The sequence below is a fragment of the Pollicipes pollicipes genome, unplaced genomic scaffold (assembly GCF_011947565.3).
Source record: "Pollicipes pollicipes isolate AB1234 unplaced genomic scaffold, Ppol_2.1 Scaffold_6138;HRSCAF=7277_pilon_pilon_pilon, whole genome shotgun sequence".
Lineage (NCBI taxonomy): Eukaryota > Metazoa > Arthropoda > Thecostraca > Pollicipedomorpha > Pollicipedidae > Pollicipes > Pollicipes pollicipes.
Genome location: NW_023596818.1, coordinates 34,196,875 through 34,218,630, shown reverse-complemented (window position 1 = coordinate 34,218,630; position 21,756 = coordinate 34,196,875). Strand labels below are relative to the sequence as shown.

Genomic DNA, 21,756 nt, shown 5'->3' with positions numbered 1-21,756 from the left:
ACGCCGCCGGCGGCGCGCCCTCCGCCTCCGGCGCTCGAGCAGGCGCCGGACCCGGAGCCGGCGCCGCCGCCACCTCCGCCACCGTCGACGGCCGCGAGTCGGACCCGATTCCGTCCTTGCCGGCGGCGCAGGTGCCGTCAGTGCCGTTGGTACCGTCGGTGCCGTTGGTGCCGTCGTGCGTCGGCTGGTCGCCGGCGGCGCTGGCCGGCTGCTCGGGTCGCGTCGCCGGACTGGTGGGCCCAGATGTGTCACTGGCGGCGCCCGGCGGCGCGTCCTGCGGCAGCGCCACCAGCGCCAGTCGCTTCCAGATTCGCAGCGTCGTCTTGCCCACCCAGAAGGCCGGCTCGTCACTGCCGGCCAAGCGGAGCCGCGCAGGTCAGCGGGGGTCAACGGGGGTCATCAGGGGTCAGTATGGGCCAACGGAGACCGGGCGGGCTGGCTCAGTCAGACGGCGCAGCTCGTCCACGCCGCGGACAAACACAATCGTGGCAACACGCCGACAGCGCCGCCTTTTATCGCAGCCATCTGTATCACAGGCTAAGCGTCTGAGACCCGTGTTGGGGATATCGCCACCTTAGGTCAGTCATGCTACACCATTCCTCCGCTAGCAGACGTGTGATTGCTGCAGCACAGCACTGCGACACAAGGATATACATGTGTGCAGTACTGCGAGGCAAGGGGGCGCTACTGACGGTGCGAGATCGTCGCGGAGCAGAGCCGTCACGAGCCGCACGTCCTCCTCCAGCGTCTGCTTGGCTCGGATGGCGCGGCACCGGCTCTGCACGCACTCGCGGCACAGGGCCGAGCCGTCCAGCCCGCTCCCGCCGTAAAGGCAGGTCAGCAGCGCGCCCTGTCGGAGCGACCGGCACGCAGCTCAGCATCGACCGCGGCTGGCCCGTGCGGTACGCGGGCCGATTCGGCCGTCATTAAGGCACACATCACTCTCACTCGTAGTGAACAGCACGACGCCAAGGAGATTAGGATTAGAGCGGTGGGCACTGATACCAACATGTTACGAATGACCACACCTCCAGCATCTCGTGCATCACCCAAAACAACGGACGGCAAACACGCTGTTCCCAGAAGCACCCCTCAGCGGCGCCCTGAGTGCCTCGGCGCCCCAGGCAGCTCCGGACGTGGCCCGCTGTTCCCAGCAGCACCCCTCAGCGGCGCCCCAGGCAGCTCCGGACGTGGCCCGCTGGCCGCCGGCGGCAGAGGTGGCGCCCTCACCGCGGCCGGGTCGACACACTTGGTCTTGGCAGCGTGCCAGGGCGACAGCTTGCCGTGCGGACAGTGCAGGGGGTCGGTGGCGACGGGGCCGGGCGGTTCGCCGGCCAGCCAGGCGGCCAGCCAGGCGGCCGGCAGCAGCAGCAGACCACGGCGCACGTCCAGGCAAGCCAGGCGCGGATAGATCTCGCGCACCTCGCGCTCGCGGCACCGGTACTCCTCTGCCGAGACACTCTGCAACAGACCGAGACACTCTGCAACAGACCGACACACTCTGTAACAGACCGGGACACCGGTACTCATCTGCCGAGACACTCTACAACAGACCGAGACACTCTGCCACAAACCGAGACACTCTGCCACAGATCGACACACTCTGCCACAAACTGAGACACTTTGCAACAGATCGAGACGCTCCACCACGGACCGAGACATTCTGCAACAGACCGAGACACTTTGCAGCAGACAAACACACTCTACAACAGACCGAGACACTTTGCAACAACCCGAAAATCTCTACCACAGACCAAGACACTCTGCAACAGACCGAGACACTTTGCAGCAGACCGAGACACTCTGTAACAGACCGACACACTCTGCAACAGACCGACACACTTTGCAGCAGACCGACACACTCTGCATCGCGGCTGCGTCATAGACACATCCGCGACACACAGAGTGTGTCTAGAGAGTGTGCCTGCCGGAGCGTGTCACGGAGAGAGTGGCAGCACAGCACCGCACGCGCTCATCACGACCGTGTGCCTTCACAGACAGGGTATGGGACAAGGCGAGGAGTCCGCCGCCGAGGCAGGGACTCCACCTCGCCATCACGTGCACGGACGACAGGGACTCCACCTCGCCGTCACGTGCACGGACGACAGGGACTCCACCTTGCCGTCACGTGCACAGACGACAGGGACTCCACCTAGCCGTCACGTGCACGGGTGACAGGGACTCCGCTTCGCTGTTATAACGCTTCAAAAAATCGCAGCATTACACGCAGTAATTATACACAACACTCCAACGTTGCTGACTGCGAGCGAGGCAGCGGAATGAGCAAGGTTTACCGTCGGCTCGGTATTACGCCGCCTCGGCAGCAGGTCCGCCCCGGCCAGTGCGGGTGACAGGCTCACCCCTTTCCCATCCTCAATCGCACTGCCGTGCAGTTGAGCCCAGCAGTCGACGCGCCCGAAAACCCCAATCACCCAGGGGTCTCGGTTACCGCACCAGGCGGGCAGACGGCACCAGCTTTACATTGCAGGCAGGGATACCGTCAACAAACACCGACAGTGCCCGGCCTAAAGGTGTGCCAATGGTGGGACGGAGACCCGCCAATGCCATGTCTTTCCCGAGCCGTTTTCAAATTGAACACGCTGTGCCCGAAGACCGGGTCAAATGGGGACGAAGATAACTGCATAGGCGCATAGCCCCACTCACTGAAGCCATTATCTGTTCAAAATATGGGGTTTCCCAAATAACCCCGTGACCATTTCAACGCTCCTAAACACGTAATTTGTTCGGTGCATTAGCGGGGAACATCATTCACATAGATAAGACAGTAGCATTAGCCTTATTCCTCGAAGAAAAGCCAAGAGAATGGAGATATAGTTGGGTTAATATTTCGGCAGCATGCCTTTCTCGAAACAATAGCTGAAGTGAATTCAAAATTGCCTGCCGATTTTTACTCGATTTTTCAGGTTTTTTTTGGAACAGCAAGCCACAGTTTTTACAGGAAACCAACATCCCACGGATTAAACAAAGGGTGATTGCCAGCCATTACCACGATACAGTGCCTATCTCAGAATTAGAATGCGCGAACATACGTGTACATGCAAACCGTACCCATTCTAATTCTTAGATAGACAATGTATCGTGGTAATGGCTGGCAATCGCCGTTTTTTTAGCCCCTGAATGTTGGTGTCCTATAAAAATTGTCTTGCTTTTAAAGAAAACTGAAAAATCGAGTAGGATCATCGGCAGGCACTTTTGAATTCACTTCATCTCTTGTTTCGATAAAGGCATGTTTCCGAAATATCAACCCAACTATATCTCCATTCTCCCGGTTTTTCCCGAGGAATAAGGCTAATACTTCCGTCTTATCTACCTTCCTAAACATGCTCACTTCGATGGTTACAAAGCAAGGCCCTGGTAGGCTTAAAGACAGCCAATTCCCTAGTAATAGGTGTCCGTTTACACGCGGACGCTCTGCATCAGTCACCTCCGCATGCTAAACCAATGAAAGGAAGACTTCAACGCAATGACAAGCCCCTACCCGTGGATCGCCAAAGGGGACGGGCTGCACTCCTGTATGTTTACGAGTCATCCACATGGTGACCCAAACAAATGTGTACGTCTCCCAGCAGATAACCCCACAATTCCCCATCGGCCTGCTGGTCCTTCACACATGACCGCCCTTTTGATCTACTCGGTCGCTCTCGTCGTTTTTCCTCTCGGTCGCTCTGGCTCACCCCAAATTCTCAGCGTTCGCCACCGGTGCCCGGTTTGGCTGCGGCGCCTGCAGTCTCGGCCGGCCCCGGCCTCCCCGCGGACCGCATTCCCGCCGCTCACCTTGGCCTGTTCGTTCATCAACACCTGGTCGTTGACGGTAGCGTTCATGGCGTTGACCATGGTCTGGATGTGGTCCGGCAGCGTCAGCTGGGCCGCGCCGTCTGCCGGCGCCGGCGCCGCCCCCGTCACGCGGCCGTACACCAGCATGTACGCCTGGTTCGACGAGTGGTAGCCCTTGGGGCAGCGGGACTGCTTCGGCTTCTTGGCCACGTCTGGCGCAAAGCAGGGCGGGCGGGTGAAACGATATACCAAGGCAGATAGCTTGACACATGATCTTTTCTGACAGCCCAAACACGTGAGCCGAAATGGCGCATTGCAAGTCGTCTCGCTAGTCTATGTACTACCCATAACCGCACCACGCATCTGTAATCACGCAATGAACATGTCGAACAGAGCACACAACCTTCAAATAACATGGGGAACAGTGCCATGCGGCTGCACCACGGATACCTTCATATATTCACGCTCCGAACCGAAACACAGACCTATACGATACGCTAGTATAGCAGCTTCCTCTGCTGCATTAGCTGACCATTTACCAGTAGCTGCATCGACTAATGCTGACCGCCTTCTGGTAATGCGGGCAGGTTTTGACCCACCATCAGGTGCATCCGACATGTCCTGGCCTGGTGCCCATAACAAGACAGACCGTGACCCACCGTCAAGGCAACTTGTAACATACTGGTCCACCGCCAGAACCACTCGGCGTCTGGGAAACCAGAGGCACGGGGTTCGATTTGGTGCCCACCCCTCCCGCCAGGGTGAGAGGCAGACAACGTCGCCCAGCCCCAGCAGCTGAGCGCGTCGCCAAATCCCGATGATGGCGCCCCGCCGTCGGGCCCGTCTGGCCGACCCCGGCTCACCTTCCAGCTCGTCCTCGGTGGTCAGCTTCAGTGTTTTGATCTTCTCCACCTCCTCGTCGTTGAAGCGGAACCAGGCCCCCGTCTCGCCATCGCAGATGTGAGCTGGAGAAGAGGAGGCGTACACGGCGCATTACTCGGACGCATCTCTCGGTCGCGGCGCGGTGCAGAACATTATGCACAGGTCTGACAGCTACAGCAGACGCCGTGGTATGTACTAGTCTGTTTCAGAGAGATGGCCCATATCTGTGATGAGCGTGTGAGTATGGACATTCATATACACAACGAGTGCTTGAGTGTCTCGTGTACGCACCTTACAGGTACAGCGAAAGTATCCGTCCTTTGTGCTTGCACAGCGCTTGGTCGCAGGACAATCTCGGATGATTGTCCGCATAAGTGGACGGCCTACAATGTCAATAAGAATAAACCACAACGCAAGCCCGTATGAACACGCCCCTGTTTCTCCGCAAAGCCCCGACTAGTTTTTCGCCGCCGCCACACAGCTGTATAGTGTGCGGACCGCTCGCCGTACCGCCCGGCTGTGCAGTGTGGTGTGCGGGCCGCCGGCCGTACCGCCCGGCTGTGCGGTGTGGTGTGCGGACCGTCGGCCGTACCGCCCGGCTGTGCAGTGTGGTGTGCGGACCGCCGGCCGTACCGCCCGGCTGTGCAGTGTGGTGTGCGGACCGCCGGCCGTACCGCCCGGCTGTGCAGTGTGGTGTGCGGGCCGCCGGCCGTACCGCCCGGCTGTGCAGTGTGATGTGCGGGCAACCCGCCGTACCGCCCGGCTGTGCGGTGTGGTGTGCGGACCGCCGGCCGTACCGCCCGGCTGTGCAGTGTGATGTGCAGACCGCCGGCTGTACCGCCTGGCTGTGCAGTGCGATGTGCGGGCCACCCGTCGTACCGCCCGGCTGTGCAGTGTGATGTGCGGGCCACCCGTCGTACCGCACCTGTGTAGTGTCCGGAGTAGGCGGACGGTCCCTTGTGCAGCAGCACGGCCTGTAGCCGGTAGGTGACGGCGCCGGCCGGCTGCCGCACGTACTCGGACACGTCCAGCAACTCCGGGAAGCGCAGGTGCGACGACAGCTTTTTCTTCAGGCCCGTCTCGCTGTGTCCGAAGGCGGAGGACGTTAGAGGCGCCGCCAGGAGCGCGGCCCCAGCCGACCCAACACGGTAGCACAGTAGTTCGGTCCTACGCGTGCAGGTAAGGGGCATAGCAGGCCCGGAACGCCGGCAGCTACGCGGCCGCTGACGTCAGTTTGGTGACGAGAAATAAGGGGGAACACGAAGAAATGAAGCATCTTTCAAACAAGCCTGTAACAAGGTGAACTGAACGAGATGTGCAAGCATGCATTCCTGCGAACGCTGCGCATTGCAGTTAGCACAGCTCACGGGATGGCCGGTGATTGCCGAGGGCTGGCCGGCGATTGCCGGGGTGGGTCGGGGGAAGGCCGAGGAGAGCCGGGGGATGGGGGAAGGCCGGAGAGGACCAGGGAGGGCCGAGGGATGGCCGCGGATGGGCGGGGAGGGCTGGGGGATGGCCGGGGAGGGCCGGGTACGGTCGAGGTATGACAGGGGAGGGCGCTGATGGCCGGGGGATGACCCAGGGAGGACATGAGAGGATCGGAGGATGACCGGGGAGGGGGCGGGGAGGGTCGGGATGGCAGGGAGAGGGCGGGGATGGCCCTGGGGAGGGCCGAGGGCGTACCGGTCGAACACGAAGCGCATCAGCTGCAGCTGGAGCACGGGCGGCAACGAGGTGAGCTGGATGGCGCGCGACGCGTCTCGCTTGGCCTGGCACGCCTGACAGTAGTACTGGGAACGAGAGGGGAGCCGGACAACACAGCTCAGTCACCGCCCGGTCAGAGCATGACTGGAAGCTGAGCGCCGTCATGGGCTTTCATCGCTTCAAGGCCGACACGTACTGCCAGCAAACAATCGCAAACAGGTGTAGAACAGCTTTGCTTGCATGAACCAATTCACGTCTTCCCATGTCATTGGCCAGGAGTGCGACGCTCAACATAATTTGTTTTTCATCCCCCAATCAGTGCTCACCATTCACCCCTGTCATGATACTCTGACCTGCAGCCCTTCTCACAGAGCTTTCCGGCACACGGGCTCAATCCCGTTAACTCTTACCTGATTGGTCACTGGCCACATTCTCTCTCACCTGATTGGTCACTGACCACAGTCTCTCACCTGATTAGCTCCCGTTAGACTCTCCTCCCGGAGGAACTCGGCCAGGCAGTCCGACAGCTGTTTCTGTCCCTGGATCTGCAGGTCTAGCTCGTAGAAATATGACGGGCAAGTGGACTCTTGCAGGCACTCATTGCATCTGAAAACGGCGCGCAACAGTCGTTTCTACGCCATGGCCCGCAATAAAGCTCAAATGATACAGAACGTCGCCACGACGGAATATGGCTATTCGCGCCATAAAATTATGTACAACTACGCGTTATCATTCGGACATAATGAGCTCCCCATCGCAGACGTCTGGCACTTTCAGCACACGATGCCAAAAACGGTACCGCGGCTGAGAACAGTTCTCATACCATAAGCGGAACCAGTGGAGAACATAAAATGCCGAAACAAAACCCCGTCATCACCTGCCGATGGCGGACAGGAATTTGACACACCGACAAACTGGTACTGTTCCCACACCAACTGCTGACCTGGTGACATACTGGTACCGTCCCTACACCAGCTGCTCAGCTGATGACATACTGGTACCGTCCCCACACCAGCTGCTCATCTGGCGACGTACTGGTACTGTCCCCACACCAACTGCTCACCTGGTGACGTACTGGTACTGTCCCCGCATCAGGTCCTGCACCGCTCCGCTAATCTCGGGCCGGCTCTGGTGCGACAGACCCTCCTCCAATAGCGTGCTGAACAGCTTGCTGAACTCCTGCGCGTCCTGCTGGTACATCGTGTCCAGCCGGAGCGCCAGTATGAACGGTGACGGGTCCACCGTCCTGCGGCACATCGGGTCCCGGTACTGAGCCGACGTTGCGATCTGTCGAGAGCGTCGGCGCGTCCGTGCTCAGGGGACGTGCTGGGTTCCAGGCGGCGACGGGTGAGATCCCGGAGACAAAGCGTGTGTCCCGCCGACATGGAAAGGTCAGCTGGCAACTAGCCCACCCAGGGTCGGCCGGTTACAGAGCGACTGCGTTGTAGCACTGCCCGACACACAAACAGTCCCTTCGCAGATGTGTCAGGACGGAAAAAGCTCGGCGGCGAACTTGTCCGAAGAGCTCAACCAGAAAAGCGGAACTTAGACGGTGGGCTGCGGGCATGTACGGCAAACTTTGCCAAAGCCCAGGGCCGAAAGTCACCAGTGCCACCCATCGGAAATGAGTTACTTTGGGAAGAGATCGGCCCGCGGCGCCGGCGGGAGGGTTGGCGGGTGGTGCTGGGGGGGGGGGGGGGGGGGGGGGCGGCGCTGTGCACTGACCGCAACAGACCGCCATGCATATATCCGAAGATGAGCTGCAGGTGGCCGATGGGCTGTCATCGGCACGTAGCGTTCGGTCAGCAGCGTCTCGTTCAGCCGCTCCAGCGGGTCGGCGTACGGCTCCCACTGCAGCACCGCCCTCCTGGCCGCGGGCGGGGACGACGGTCAGCTGACACGCAGACACGTGGCGCGGCCCGCATCGGCGGCCGACACGGCCGCGGAAGCAGTAGATCGACCACACTCACGGGGTAATGCAATCCACATAGCATAAATACCGCAGCCATGACTGCAGCTTCAGCTGTCAGCTGTCAGTTCGACAGAGAACACCTTAAGACCATCTCGGCACGGCTGTGGGCCTGGACACGCAGTGATCAACACCGGACGGCGCACGGGTACGGGTGCCGTTCATCGTCAGCTGGAGCCTCGGAGCTGCAGGCGCTGTCGCCAGCCGGACCCCGCGTCCCGGCCACGCCCGACCTCGCCGGCAGCCGCCCACCTGAAGCGCCTGTTGTGGAACCACAGCTGCAGCAGGCTGTTGACGTAGCAGGTGGCGCCAAGGTTCTTGAGGCCGGCCGGCTGGTGCGCCGGCCGCACGTCCGGCTCGGGCTCGGCGCCCGCGTACAGGCGCGTCGCGTCGCCGCCGTGCAGCCACTCGTGCTCGCCCAGGCCCGACACGCACAGCGGCTGGTGCCGGCAGTTCTTCCTGTGGGCCGCACCGCGGCGCCACCGTCAACACACCGGCGAGGACGGCGGCCGGTACGCTGGCCATGTGCTCGCTAAGCTTAGCCGAATAGAACGATACTAGTGCTCTCAGAGAAACGTGTTAGTTCAAACTAATTTATCAGGTTACAACAAAACATACGCCTGGTCAAACATCAACTGAAAAACTTAGTGGGACTGATGCATGACATTCCACTAGACCTGTCCTAATATGCACTCAATGTACTGCCCAGTGCACAACCATCAAAATGATACACCAATACAATACACTCGCAGCTAACTCGTACATCCGCCTCACTGAGATCGGGGTACCACAGCACATCAGACAGCAGATGATCAGCAGGCCTTGCTCCCACTGCTGACATGCGTTCCGCTCAGAGGAACTCCCCGCATAGCGAGGACCAGGTGGCCGCCGTGGCCGTACCACCGGCCATACGAAAGCCAACCCCGGTGCGCGCCGGGGTTGGCGCACCCCGGCCGCGGCTCGTGCACCACGGAGGTGCGCCGCAGACGGCGGGCGCACCGGACGACCCGGCTGGCTCGTCGCACCTGCGCCAGACGCCGCCGTCCCCAAATTATGGGTCGCCGTGAGGTGGAAATCACCCAAGCTTACCTCTAGTATCGGCCCGCGGGGAGACAAATCGAATGCTCCAATAAAACCGATATATATACAGAATGTCAAACATCAAAAATCAAATAGAAATGCTCCAACAAAACTGATATATAAATAGAATGTTAAAGATCAAAATCAAATAGAAACAAAATTCGAATAAAGCCAGCGAGCACTTGAAAGTATGCCAAAAACTCTGAACAAAACTATTGACCCGAACACAACCCACAAGTCGGGGTTTTCCGCTAGTACCCAAAGCTCGCCCGACAAGGCGTCATCGGCCCGTGCTCCTATTCCGCCCAGACGGAGGTCACAGGCCGTGTCACTGACTTGCAGGCGGTCTTGCGGCTGTGCGCCGGCTGCAGGATGTAGGCGGTCAGCACGTGCTCGTGAGAGATGTCCTCCGGCGCGGTGGTCTCGGCCCATTGCCAGGCCAGCCGCTCCACCTGGTCCTTCCGGGGCGCCATGGCCGCTGCAGGGGCGAAGACGGACAAGACATGGGTCAGCTCCTCACACGGGCCTGACACCAGTCAGCCCCAGACACGGGCCTGACACCGGTCAGCTCCAGACACAGGTCAGACATCAGTCAGCCCCAGACATGGGCCGGACACCTGTCAGCTCCAGACACGAGTCTCACAGTCGCCGGGCGTGGAGAGTCCTGCCGTCACAAAGAGGATCTAACCTGAGACGTCAGGTTCTGGGAAACTGTTCCATGTTTGGTGAAATGGTAAACGAATTTCAAAATCAATAACCCCCAGCGTATTGCAGAGCATAGCGAGCATTTCACAAGGTCACATCCCAAGGTCCCTGTCAGCCTATGGGGAATTTACAAAGAACACTGTAAAATCAGCTTTGTTCTTGGGGTCTGAGGAAGAGCATGATTGTAATTATATAAAAAGGATGGGAGATAAAAGTCAATGCTTCACACTACCATAAAGCCAATGCTGAGACCTCGCATTCGTTTTTAACCATGATGGGTAGTTTCATGAAAAGGAAAATACGAACCCAATCACTTTATAATTGTGACTCACAGGCATACATCTCAGACAGCTGTGCTTTACTTGGCCTTTCGATTTGTAATGCATCAACAAATGCAATGCGCTTTCCCGATCAAAAAGTATTTATGCCGGGAGTTCATGTGATGCAGATCAGAGCGCGTAGGTTTGCATTTTTCCTCTAAGACGCTGGGTGCTGACGGCAAAACCCGCTAGATGGTCAGTGGATGGTGTCAGTCAGACAAGCCAATAACCCCAAAACTGGCTCACTGCAACCAGCCTTGGTCGAAGTTAGGCTATGTGTGTACAGGGCAGTTACCTCCACAACAGATGATGGGCAGACTGCAGGCATAGATGTTCATTGGGCATCTGGCTGATTGTCAGTGCTCTGGGTTTCTGATGGGGGGATTCCAACAGGACGGCAGCCAGCCAGATACTAGCATGCCAAGGGCAGCTGCGACGGAAAGGCCCACTGCCTCTGCTTCATAAGAACTGCTAACAAATACCTTGATGACAGTGTTTCAAATGGCACAAGATCCATGGTGCTCAAGCATAGGCTCCCAGTAGCTTTTTGGGGGGCTGTTTGTGACAGGTCTGAATGGGCCTGCGACAACCAGACGTCCATCTATCACAGCCTCGCAGGAAGCAGCTGCTAGTCGCGTATATTTGATCTGTTCTTCAATCAAGATTTCACTTCCAAAAGGCAGAAATATTTCACATTTGGCACTTTTACACAGCTGCCAACACCCCACCTCAAGTATTTGTTGGTGGCCAAGTCAACAGAGCATTGGTCTACTTATCGAATTAGTGTGAGTTGCAGCCTGAAGGTGCCAGAAATCTATTATTATTTTCCCAATATTCCCAATTTTCTTCCCAAGTATTCCCAGGAGTACTCCCAAGGTATAATAAATTTTTCAACACAAACCAATCCTGGATGCAGGCTGTCAATTTCATTTTGTGTCAGGCTGTGATGCTACGGTACGAAATGTTGCCGCATATTTATTATACCAGATGGTGCTTGACTGCTCTTGAGCTCATGTTAAAGGGAGTATAAGTCCTTTCTCCACACAATGATGGAGGTGCAGGTACATTAGCTTGTGAGCATGAGTTAGGTATATAACTTTTAGTCATTACACTGAAAATTATCTCTTTCATATATCATGCTCAAACATCTACATGCGTGGCGTGCCCAACGACAAAATACCCAAGTGCGTAGAAATGCTAGCGGCCCCCTTCTTCCCTTTAACTTGGGCTGCAAAGTTTGCAAACAATGGAGTATAAAGCCAGCACATGCAATTCCTTGTCATATAACTCATTTGCATTGACATCAATCTGGGGAGCTACCATAAATTCATCATTTGTAATGGAATCATTTAAACAAGCACAAATGATGATTTTATTAGCTGCTTTGAGATTGCAATATATTTTAGATTCCCCAATTTCATTGCATCAAAAATAACCTGATATGTTGTCGCTACCAAATAAAAATCATTGGCACCTATCTTGAGTGAAGTTCTTATCTAAATTGTTGTTACCTTATCTTGATATCGATTATTCTGACCTAAGGTATTCGTAATAAACAACCAATACCGACACCAAAAATATGTCATCCAACACCAATGAATATCATCGCAATATGTAACTGATGAAAATGTTGTGTGATGTTGGTCAATTCTCATCTCTCTGTATGTTTCATCTCATCTGCACATTGCCAGAAATGCCTTTCTGTGGGGCAGGGGCAGGGGGAGTTTAGGGATGGACAAAGTAACAAGTCATGCTCTTTCTGGGACAATCTTATCCATGCTCCTTTTTTACTAATCATCAATAAAACATTGTTAGTGGACATCAATATTTCATGACTGCTGATTTAAAACACATGACGAGTGCTAAAAAACAGCCTCACAAGATAACTCAAAAAGAGCAAATAAGAGGGTCTTGTACTCCTTTAAAGTACTAAGCCCACTGCAAAACTTCTATGATTATAGTTTTCTCTGACAATGAACAAGCTCAGCATAAACAAATAAGATACAACACAACATTAAAACCTTTGTTTTATTTTCTACTGCACCATGATGGATTGAAGTGTTGTCATAACCAACACACTAAAAACTGAATGATACTTTCCTACAATGGATGCACTTGCTTACTGTGAAATCCAGGGCTATGTTAATTTTCAGCATGAAGAAAAACACCTGACAAAAAGGAAGAAACTTTACATACCATAAGAACAGGCCTCTGCATACTTACCCAAGGACAAAACCTTGTTCTTTTAAGGCTGACACTGAAGGAGTATCACAGACAAAAGACAAACCCCTGGAAAAAGGACCATATCAAAATTAGGAACTTCTTACATATATTTTTCAAAATATTAGTTTGCTTTGGCCCGTCAACCGTGCTTACAAGGACAAGAATGTGACTAAGTATTTCATCTGAACTAGCAGCATGACTCAAATACCTTGTGCGGCTACACCCAAAAACACATAACATGGTAATCCTGTGAAAGTTCTCCACATTTGCAACAAAAACTTAAGGTGGAAGACCTGCTGAATCAGACATCAATATTGGTCATGACACACCAATATGACCAGATCTGACTACTTTTTTCCTAAAAAATCATCATATATGGTTGAGCATGTAATCAAAATGGCCTGTGCAGCACCAAACATGTCCTGGCACAACTCCTGATTTATCACTGAAGATCTTGTGCTGATAAATATTGCTATTGTACAATATATATTGCTGATAAACATTGCTATTGCCCCAATCAAATATTGTCATTTCTCAACCTGCCCAAGCAAAAGCCAGAAGAATCTACTTTCAAACCCAAGACAGCCCAAGAAGAATTGGCAAAAATTTGAATCAGCCAGGCTGCAAAAACAAAGCTTATTCCATTGCTCTTGGGCATTTAAGTGATATTAGTGCACTGCAAAAGCAAAAATTCATCTATTGCTGTATGTGTTATCGGGGTTTTAGAACATGCTCCGCTGCTGAGGCTATATGGCATTGCCTGCCTCTCACTCTGGGAGGAAGAGCAGGCACCACTGCAAATCAAACCCTGTACCTCTGGTTTCCGAGATGTGCAGTGGTTAATGCAGACATGTTAACTATTACACAACAGGTACCCCATTCACCCACTGCTCTTGGACATTTAAGTGACATTGATGCACTAGGCCTGGCACACTCCCAAATATGCATGCCCTGAAGTTGCTGCTGGAATGCTGCTTATGCACCAGACATTTCAGCTTAACATGCATTTTTGGGGCCCTGGGCACCTGTATTTGTGCTATCACATTGATGGTTTTTTTCAAATCAGTTTCATACATTTTCTCGGAGTCATTATTTTGGTTGCTTTTTATGCTTCAGTATCTAATGACTTGTCTAAATATCTAATCTGAGCCTTTTGAATGAATGGATGGATTTTTTGGATCAGAGCTCACAATAAGCAGTACTTATTGTGTGACACAAGCCCTACCATCTGATCACTCCATTTCAGGTCAACAGCTTTGTTTTGACAGCTACACCACATACTTTTGTCTTACAGTCCTTATGCTACAACTCCTCCATAACTTACATGGTATGGCCAGACACAAAAAAATATGTGTTCTGCCAAACATCAACACCTTTGCAACAAAATAAGTGTATGTACACTATCAGTCTAAGAGCTCAGGCTTTTGTGCATAGCCACCATGCATGTCAGCAGATGGTGAAATTTTCAAAGAATTATGGGGTTTGAATGGCAATTTCAGGCAAAACGCTTTGACAACACATCTCCACAAACAAATATTAAGTACTCATTAGTCTAGCTTGGCTCCAGTGCTGCAAACCTGAGCATAATGTTTCCCATACAGACATCACAGATGCATCCAGTGTGATGCAGATGGACTTTTTGCAGACAGGAGGTATGGTATCTATTGCACCGATATGTCCCATGAAAAACAAGCAAAAACTGATAATAACAAAAGCAATGGCTAGAGCAAAAACAAAGTCTATCCAATCACACCGTGGTTAACAATTCATCTCTACTCAATGCTGCATCATAGCCTCATGGGCATCAATCGGCCACTGCACACGGAGTGTTCGTTTCCTAAAAACAGGGTGGCTGTAGCAGAGCCCCACAAGTCCAAAAGTCACAGCCCTTATCTTTTGAAATGCATATTGTGTACATCCAATGACAGCACATACAGCTTACTGTTCGCGCTAATATCTAGCAGACCTAACTTCCAGCTTCCAGCAGGCGCTTCGCAGAGCGCTACCGCATCACGACACCGCAATCTCACCAATCTCGCTTGCGTTGAGATGTCGTATGGTGTTTTCGTGCTTCTGCGCCAAGGACATGTTTTCGAAGTGGCGCAGGAGGATGAAGCACGCGGTAGCTAAATATAAAATAATAAGCTCTCCACGTAGCACCTCAATTTTGCCGTATATGAAGGTGAAGCATCTTGCAGAAATGGGCACTCTAATCTATCAAATGTAGTCATGAAATAGGAAAAATAAACGCAAACAGATCTCAGCGAACTGGAACCATTTTAAAAGCTTCGGAAGTCGGGAGCTGTGGTATTCATGGTCTGGGTAGCCTGTGGGCATTGGATACCCATTCCATTCCATTCCAGTTGTCCAGCAGGGCGGTTGTGACGACGCTGTGGGTGACCGTAAGCGCCCATAGCGCTGTGATTGAGCGGCGGCCAATGGGATGAACAATTTGTACGTATTGCCGGCTTCTCCCATATCGTCGACAAACACCGCCAGTGGCAGCATCTTCCGCGTGGCAAACGGTGTACTGTCCGCTATGCGACACCGCGGTGGAAGCAGTGTGAACAGGCGGCACGGCACGCGCTGCCGAAGCTCGAGCTCCTCTTGACGCACGGGCTACAGATAGCACAGCTTGTGCAGGCGGCAGGGCATTGGTGCACTAAGAGACCTGCCCACTCACTGGAACCGCTGCTCGACGTCCAGTAGACCAGCAACGTTGCCACCTGCAGTGGCAGGCGTGGGTGGCGGCGTGCATGGTCCTTGCCCATGCGAGCTAGTGCTGGAGGAGCAGAGCCACTGGCTCGGCCGGCGTACCGAACAGCAGAATCTCGACAAACAGCTGACGGAGTCGCTGCGGCATCTAGACGCGCGCTGCGTCTGCCACAGCCGCTCTCCGCCCGTCGCGCTGCCGCAGACTGCGCGGCTGGCAGCCTGCTGACTGGAGGCGCACACCACGCCGGTCAGCGTGCGCAGCGTGGAGGGGCTCGATACACCGGCAGTGGGGTCGAGCAGGGTGCGGAGGCAGAGGACATCATCATTTCTAGGGCTCGATACACCGGCGGTGGGGTCGAAAAGCGTGCGGAGTTAGAGGACATCGTCATGCCTAGGGCGTGACAATCACCCCTCGGCCGACGGTGGACGCGGCCGGGACGTTCCCGCGCTTTTGCCATAACTCCTGGCCAACGTCGCAGCAGGAGTGGCGCAGGAAGTCGACGTACAAGTCATGGCATTCGTCTGGGGCGGCTGCCTCCTGGCTGTAGTCCAGTCAGGCTGTCAGGGGTACCCTGCCTTGCTTGCGTTGCACCACCTGTTGCCCACGACCGGGCAGGAGGAACACCATCCGGTGGTTTGCCAGGTACACTCGGAGGGCAGCCACCGCCTGAGAGCGGTCCCTCAAACCGGAAAGCCGCTCAGCCACGGCCAGATCTCGCTGCGCCAGCGAAACGCAAGTCCTGGCAGCAGGGGCATCACTTTGTGTCGTCTAAGAGGGACCTGCAGCCCCTGCTGACTTGAGCCCCCTCCCCCTCCCCCCCCCCCCCCCCCAATGCTTCTCTGAGCCTCCGAATGCAGGTGAGAAAATGAAAAACCTCGGGCCGAGGTAAAAAAAAAAAAAAATGATATTGCTGAGATGTTAGCACAGGTGTCTTAGTAAGAACAGCACTAGTATAGAGCACTAACTCGCTTAAAGTATACCACATGCTTATTATGCATGTCCTGCAGCTTTTTCACTCCAGCGTGACCAGACGATTTCAAGACGAACTGCCAAACGGCGTTTAGCTGAATGCTTTATTACTGAATGCAAAAAAAAAAACTGAATGCCATTTTTATATTGTCTTTTTCCTGCCATGCTCAGGAGACAAACGGCTAAAAAGTAGCAAGCAATTTGTCAGAATGTACATAAGCTGAAATTTGAATTATCAGAGAGCTCATTGGCCAAAGTGTTGGTTGGATTGATGACACAAGTTAAGTTTAGTTATGGATGAGCTAATTTAACCACTGTATTAAACAAACGCACATTCGTCAAGTCGCCAATTAGCCAAAGTCATTTTGTCAAAATGTGACGTGGAGGGTTGACAATTCTGGGGAGTGCTGTCGCCTACAGAGCGTAACGGCGGCCCATTGATTTCATTACGCATTGATAACATTGTGGTTGGGGCAAAAGTAATATTTCTAAAGACATGGAGTAATTCGGTTTGGTTGGTTGGAGTAATTCGGTTTGGTTGGTTGGAGTAATTCGGTTGGCGCGTTGAGACTTTGAACTAGACGGACAGCCCATTAGAATTGTAGCCTTTACCCCTTTGACCTGACATGCTATATCACAGACTGCATCTCTTGATGCCTACTGCAGGTTTACCCATCTGATACGGGTTTTTAAGAGCTAATCAACCCCACTTTCTGCATTGCTGCCGCATGCTTGGTTCCTCCGTTAACTTGGTTCCTGCGTTGGCGAGGGTCTCAGTTGCCATTTCAAAGGTCACATTCGCCATTGTTCGGTCATACGTTTGTGATACAGTTTGACGAGAGCTCTCCAATGCCGTCTGGCTCTACCTTGCTTGCTTTCCGCGATCTTCCGGGGGCTGCTAAAGCCTCCCCACGTTAGGCGACTGTAATAAAAACGTACACGGTGTGAGGGTTAAAGGGGAAGGGATATTATGCAATACCAAGCAGAATTTACCAATACCAATAAAGTAATTTTGCAGGACCAAGTTCGGTGTTGCAATTTTTGGCAAGACCGAAGGTCAAGGGCAGAAATTCCACAGCGACCAAGACCTTGGGAAATCCCTGTGGCCCCAGGGAGTGTTTTTACCAGCGCAGTCGTGTTACGGAACGGGGCGACAGCTTTAAAGCCATTCTTCTCACCATACTTGGATTGTGAAATCGGAGAAAAAGACAATGAGGAGACCATACGCAGCTTATTAAGTCTAGCCACAGCAAAAAATCACCCTTTACGAACTCCACCGTCATCAACATTGCAAATTCCGGAAATGCACCTGAATGCAATGCATACCACAAATGTCCTACATAAGCAGGTGCTACTCCTAGGGATGCAAAGCCCCCACGGCAACAACTGCAGTCCGGAGCAGTTTCCACAAATTCCAGTCGTATTTTTGTCCAAAGAACTGTCTGTGCGTGAATAAAAAAACAACATTTCGGCCCGCGGTCGAATGTATTTTCCTAGCCCAAATAAACCTGAGGCGTGATGCCATACCACACGCGCGGACAAATGTAAAAAGGATATCCCAGCATGCAGTAAGTGTGGGCTTTGTAATTCTAACATTTCCTTAATTTGACACGTCTACAAGCTCGAGGCGCAAGGATCATGCCAACAAGAGTTCCGGCGTAGCCGGCACGCCTTCATGGGCTTTTTGTTACGTGTTGTCCGACACTGCCTGTTGAAAGGAACGAGGTTAAACGGGTGAGCGAGAGTACAGAGGTGGCTTAAGCAATGGACAAAACCACTAAAAGAGTGAAAAGTCTCCGACCCTGATTCCACGCCAGATTTAGGCTACTGACCACATGCGGAGCAGGAGGCATGCGGCAGACCATAGCGTTGCCAATTTGAGGGTAAACGTGCTGAAGCTTGCGTTGTATTCTATTGGACGGGACTTTCTTTGCACGCCTCACATTTCATTTCTAGAAAGGACATTTCCAATTCATGGCAAGCCAATGTTTGCGCCCTTTAAGACCGTGGCAGTGGTCACCAGCCTTTTCCTTATCTCTCATTTCAGTTGTCAACATGCATGTTGAAGAAGTTGTGCCAGTTCTGATGCACTCTTAGATACGCGCACCACTATCGATGCACACAAAATATCGTCAATACGCTTCGTCTGCAGGCGTCCGACCACACCATTTCCGATAAAATAGCTATGAGATCCATTTCGCCGATCACATCGAGCTTTTTTACTTGATATGTTCTGATGTGGCTCACAATCGATGCTGGGCTATTCCAACAACGGCAGCTACACATCGGCATAAATGTATTTGCAGACAGAAATGCGTTGCGTCCTCTGCAGCAAAAAATACTGAACAAATCATGACCAAAGCACTAAAAATTATTCTTCAAAATCCTGGGACGTAACTTGGTGGCTGAAAAGCGGCTGAAGTCCGGGGATAAATAAGGCTTTAGTGGAAGTTTCGGTCACAACTTGTCGGCTAAACGTCACCCCCAACCGAAGTTAACAAGTGTCACCGATAGCTGGAAGGCTGCGGTCTCCTTGCCTGCGTCCCTAATGAGGTGGTCTTCCCGCTTCATCTGTCGATCAGAGCCCTTGCAGATGTCCAGGGAGATGTACTTGGCGCTCTCCACAGAACAGCACATCTCCGGGCTGACGTGGCAGCCGTTCCGGAGCGACTCGAGGTGACGGCAGAGCGCCCCCCCCCCCCCCCAGCCCTCTGGCTGGTGACAGGCCGGTCATGGCGCAGGGCCTGCTGTCCTCCGTCCTGCGGCGGGCGCCTCCGGTGCAGAAGGTACGGCCACTCCTTCCGCCATTGCGTCTCTCACACCAGCGGCCTAAGTAAAGCTTCACCACGCCTGCCATCCTACGTGCAGAGTGCTGCCGGCCGGGCGGGGCCGCACTCTGGGTGGACCAGGCGGCTGAGGACGAGCCCGGAGTCTGGCAGGCTGGACCAGGCGGCTGAGGACCAGCCCCGGAGTCTGGCAGGCTGGACCAGGCGGCTGAGGACCAGCCCCGGAGTCTGGCAGGCTGGACCAGGCGGCTGAGGACGAGCCCGGAGTCTGGCAGGCTGGACCAGGCAGCTGAGGACGAGCCCGGAGTCTGGCAGGCTGGACCAGGCGGCTGAGGACCAGCCCCGGAGTCTGGCAGGCTGGACCAGGCAGCTGAGGACGAGTCCTGGAGTCTGGCAGACTGGACCAGGCAGCCGAGGACGAGTCCTGGAGTCTGGCAGACTGGACCAGACGGATGAAGACGAGCCCGGAGTCTGGCAGGCTGGACTTGGTAGCTGAAGACGAGCCCTGAAGTCTGGCAGTCTGTGATAGCCCCGCTGGGTCGGGTAGATGAAACCTCCTCCACGTCTGCCGCGATTGTGGGCAGGCTCGCAGGCCATTCACCATCAGGCCATCGCAGGAATAATCAGGATATGATTATGTGCCAGACCTAAAAGACCCTTGCAAGAGGCAAAGACAGGCTCACTCATTCGTTAAAGCCATTGCACCTGCATTTGACGAATTATGACTCAAAATCCTTTTTTCGTAGGAACGTTTGCGTACAGACTTAACTTTACGCCAACACTCATAGCGGCATCGCAACGCAAGTACGCAAGCGCATCAGTTAGATGTATACGCCATTTGAACAAGTCTGACATCTGGCGCAGCGAACAAAGGATCACGAAGTGCTTAGCGAAGCCTGTAAAGCTGGCTCGCAGCAAGATGGCTCTACGGCAGACCTGAAGTGTTTCATTAATAGAAAAATGAGGCCTCGCTTATGCCTTAAAGGCAATCCATCTACATTAAGATGAAGTAGAGATAAATTATCTTTGGGCTCTGCAAAGTTTGTGCCACGACTGATTTTGCCATCAGAACGTCCCTGTACATGCCAATCAGTTACATATAATTAAGCTGAACAACTTTGCTCTCACACAACGATCAACTAAATGCAAATGACTTAGCGGAGTCTTTAGAAATGGACAGCAGTTTTATGAGGCAAAAATAAAAGGTTTTACGCGCATTGCGTCTTAAGCACATAATGACAACCGGTCATTTAAAATAATTTTATCTTAATCGATATTCAATGGAATTCATCAATCAGCGTTTTCAACTGGTTTCGAAATCATTGTTTTTAACAGTATCCGAAAAGTTTAAATGCTCAGCCAGACGGAACTTTCAAGAAGCGTTATGATCTTAATGGCTTATGATTTTTTTGTGGATTTTAGGTGGATTTTTTATCTTGAATTTATATTGTTGTCCAAGCCAGAACATAGTTTGATGATTGAAACGTAGCAACTGAGGGCAATGCAACGAACGTGCCGTATCTTCGGGTGTTCGTTATGATGTAGATGTCGCGCCGGTTCTACGTACAGATGTCGCTACCATTTCAGAAAGCGCCCGGCCAGACGGCCGCCGCGTGGCTCTGTGACTGCCTAAAGCCACTCAGGCTTGCTTTGGACATGTCACTTGCCTTGGATATGCCACTGGCTTGCTTCCGTTTCTCATTAATCTATTCAGACCATGTGAAATAAGGTAAGGCAATGGCCAGCATGACGTGCTGGAGCGGCAGTCTCGCGACGAGGCGGAAGGCTCACCGCACTACAAGCCTTCACGGCCCCTGGCATCGTCCGGAGGTGGCTTTACAGCCCTTCCATCGCCAGGAGTCCGCTTTTCGCGCTGCCATGTGTATGTCAGGTATTGACCTTAACGTGGGGTGAACGGGAGGCGAATGGGCGGCAGCGGCGGGCACTTGCATTCATGGCGCGGCCGAAGCTTACTTCGCCAGTGTACGCAGCTGTGTGAGATCTGTGCGGGTCGGAGTTTTGATCTTCAATCGAATCTCCTAGTCATTCTAGCAATCACTAAGATGCCGTGTGCAGCACGGACAGGGCAAGGACATAGCGCGACAGGCTGGCACGCAGGGTATACCAAAACTGGAGCACAGATGTCAGATGTGTTCTGGAGCCCATGCAAATGCACGTTCTCATTGCGCTGCAATATGCGCTTGAGCAGGCTTCGGTTTGTAGGAGGTTTCGGGGTTTTTGAGCTATGAAGTTGAAGTGGTCAAGCGGATTCGTTCGGTAACACTTGCACACTAGCTCTCAACTTAAATTGTTTGAAAATTGGAATACTGTGGCCAGACATGCTAGCCAGGACTCTCGTACGTGTTGAGTGCTGGCAAAATACCCCCCCCCCCCCCACCCCACACACACACTCGATCAAATTTTCTCCCCATTGAATAGACGTTTCTCCGCACTCACAGATGTTCGGGCCCGACTGTAACTCTATCATGTATCAAAGTCATCTTGCTACATCTTTTTTATCGAAACAAGCAGGAATCAAAAGGCGTTGATCCGAGGAAAAATTGCAGTTTGACGGTATGTTAGGTGAATCTACCTTTTAAATCCATT

The 21,756-nt window shown here is 53.4% G+C and overlaps 1 protein-coding gene across 1 annotated transcript; it reads right to left on the bottom strand.

Annotated features, from left to right (window-relative positions):
* Window positions 1-112: 112 nt before the first annotated feature.
* On the bottom strand, window positions 113-14,706 carry LOC119105611 (ubiquitin carboxyl-terminal hydrolase 48; the record flags this gene model as incomplete). Its single annotated transcript, XM_037229070.1, has 14 exons — window positions 14,621-14,706; window positions 12,679-12,744; window positions 9,767-9,908; window positions 8,603-8,809; window positions 8,107-8,248; window positions 7,445-7,668; window positions 6,852-6,987; window positions 6,361-6,467; window positions 5,603-5,760; window positions 4,659-4,760; window positions 3,796-4,007; window positions 1,231-1,461; window positions 693-850; window positions 113-350 (listed from the first exon to the last, which is right to left on the bottom strand). Coding segments are annotated over exons 3-14 (2,052 nt in total), but the record flags the coding sequence as incomplete, so codon positions are not given.
* Window positions 14,707-21,756: the final 7,050 nt, after the last annotated feature.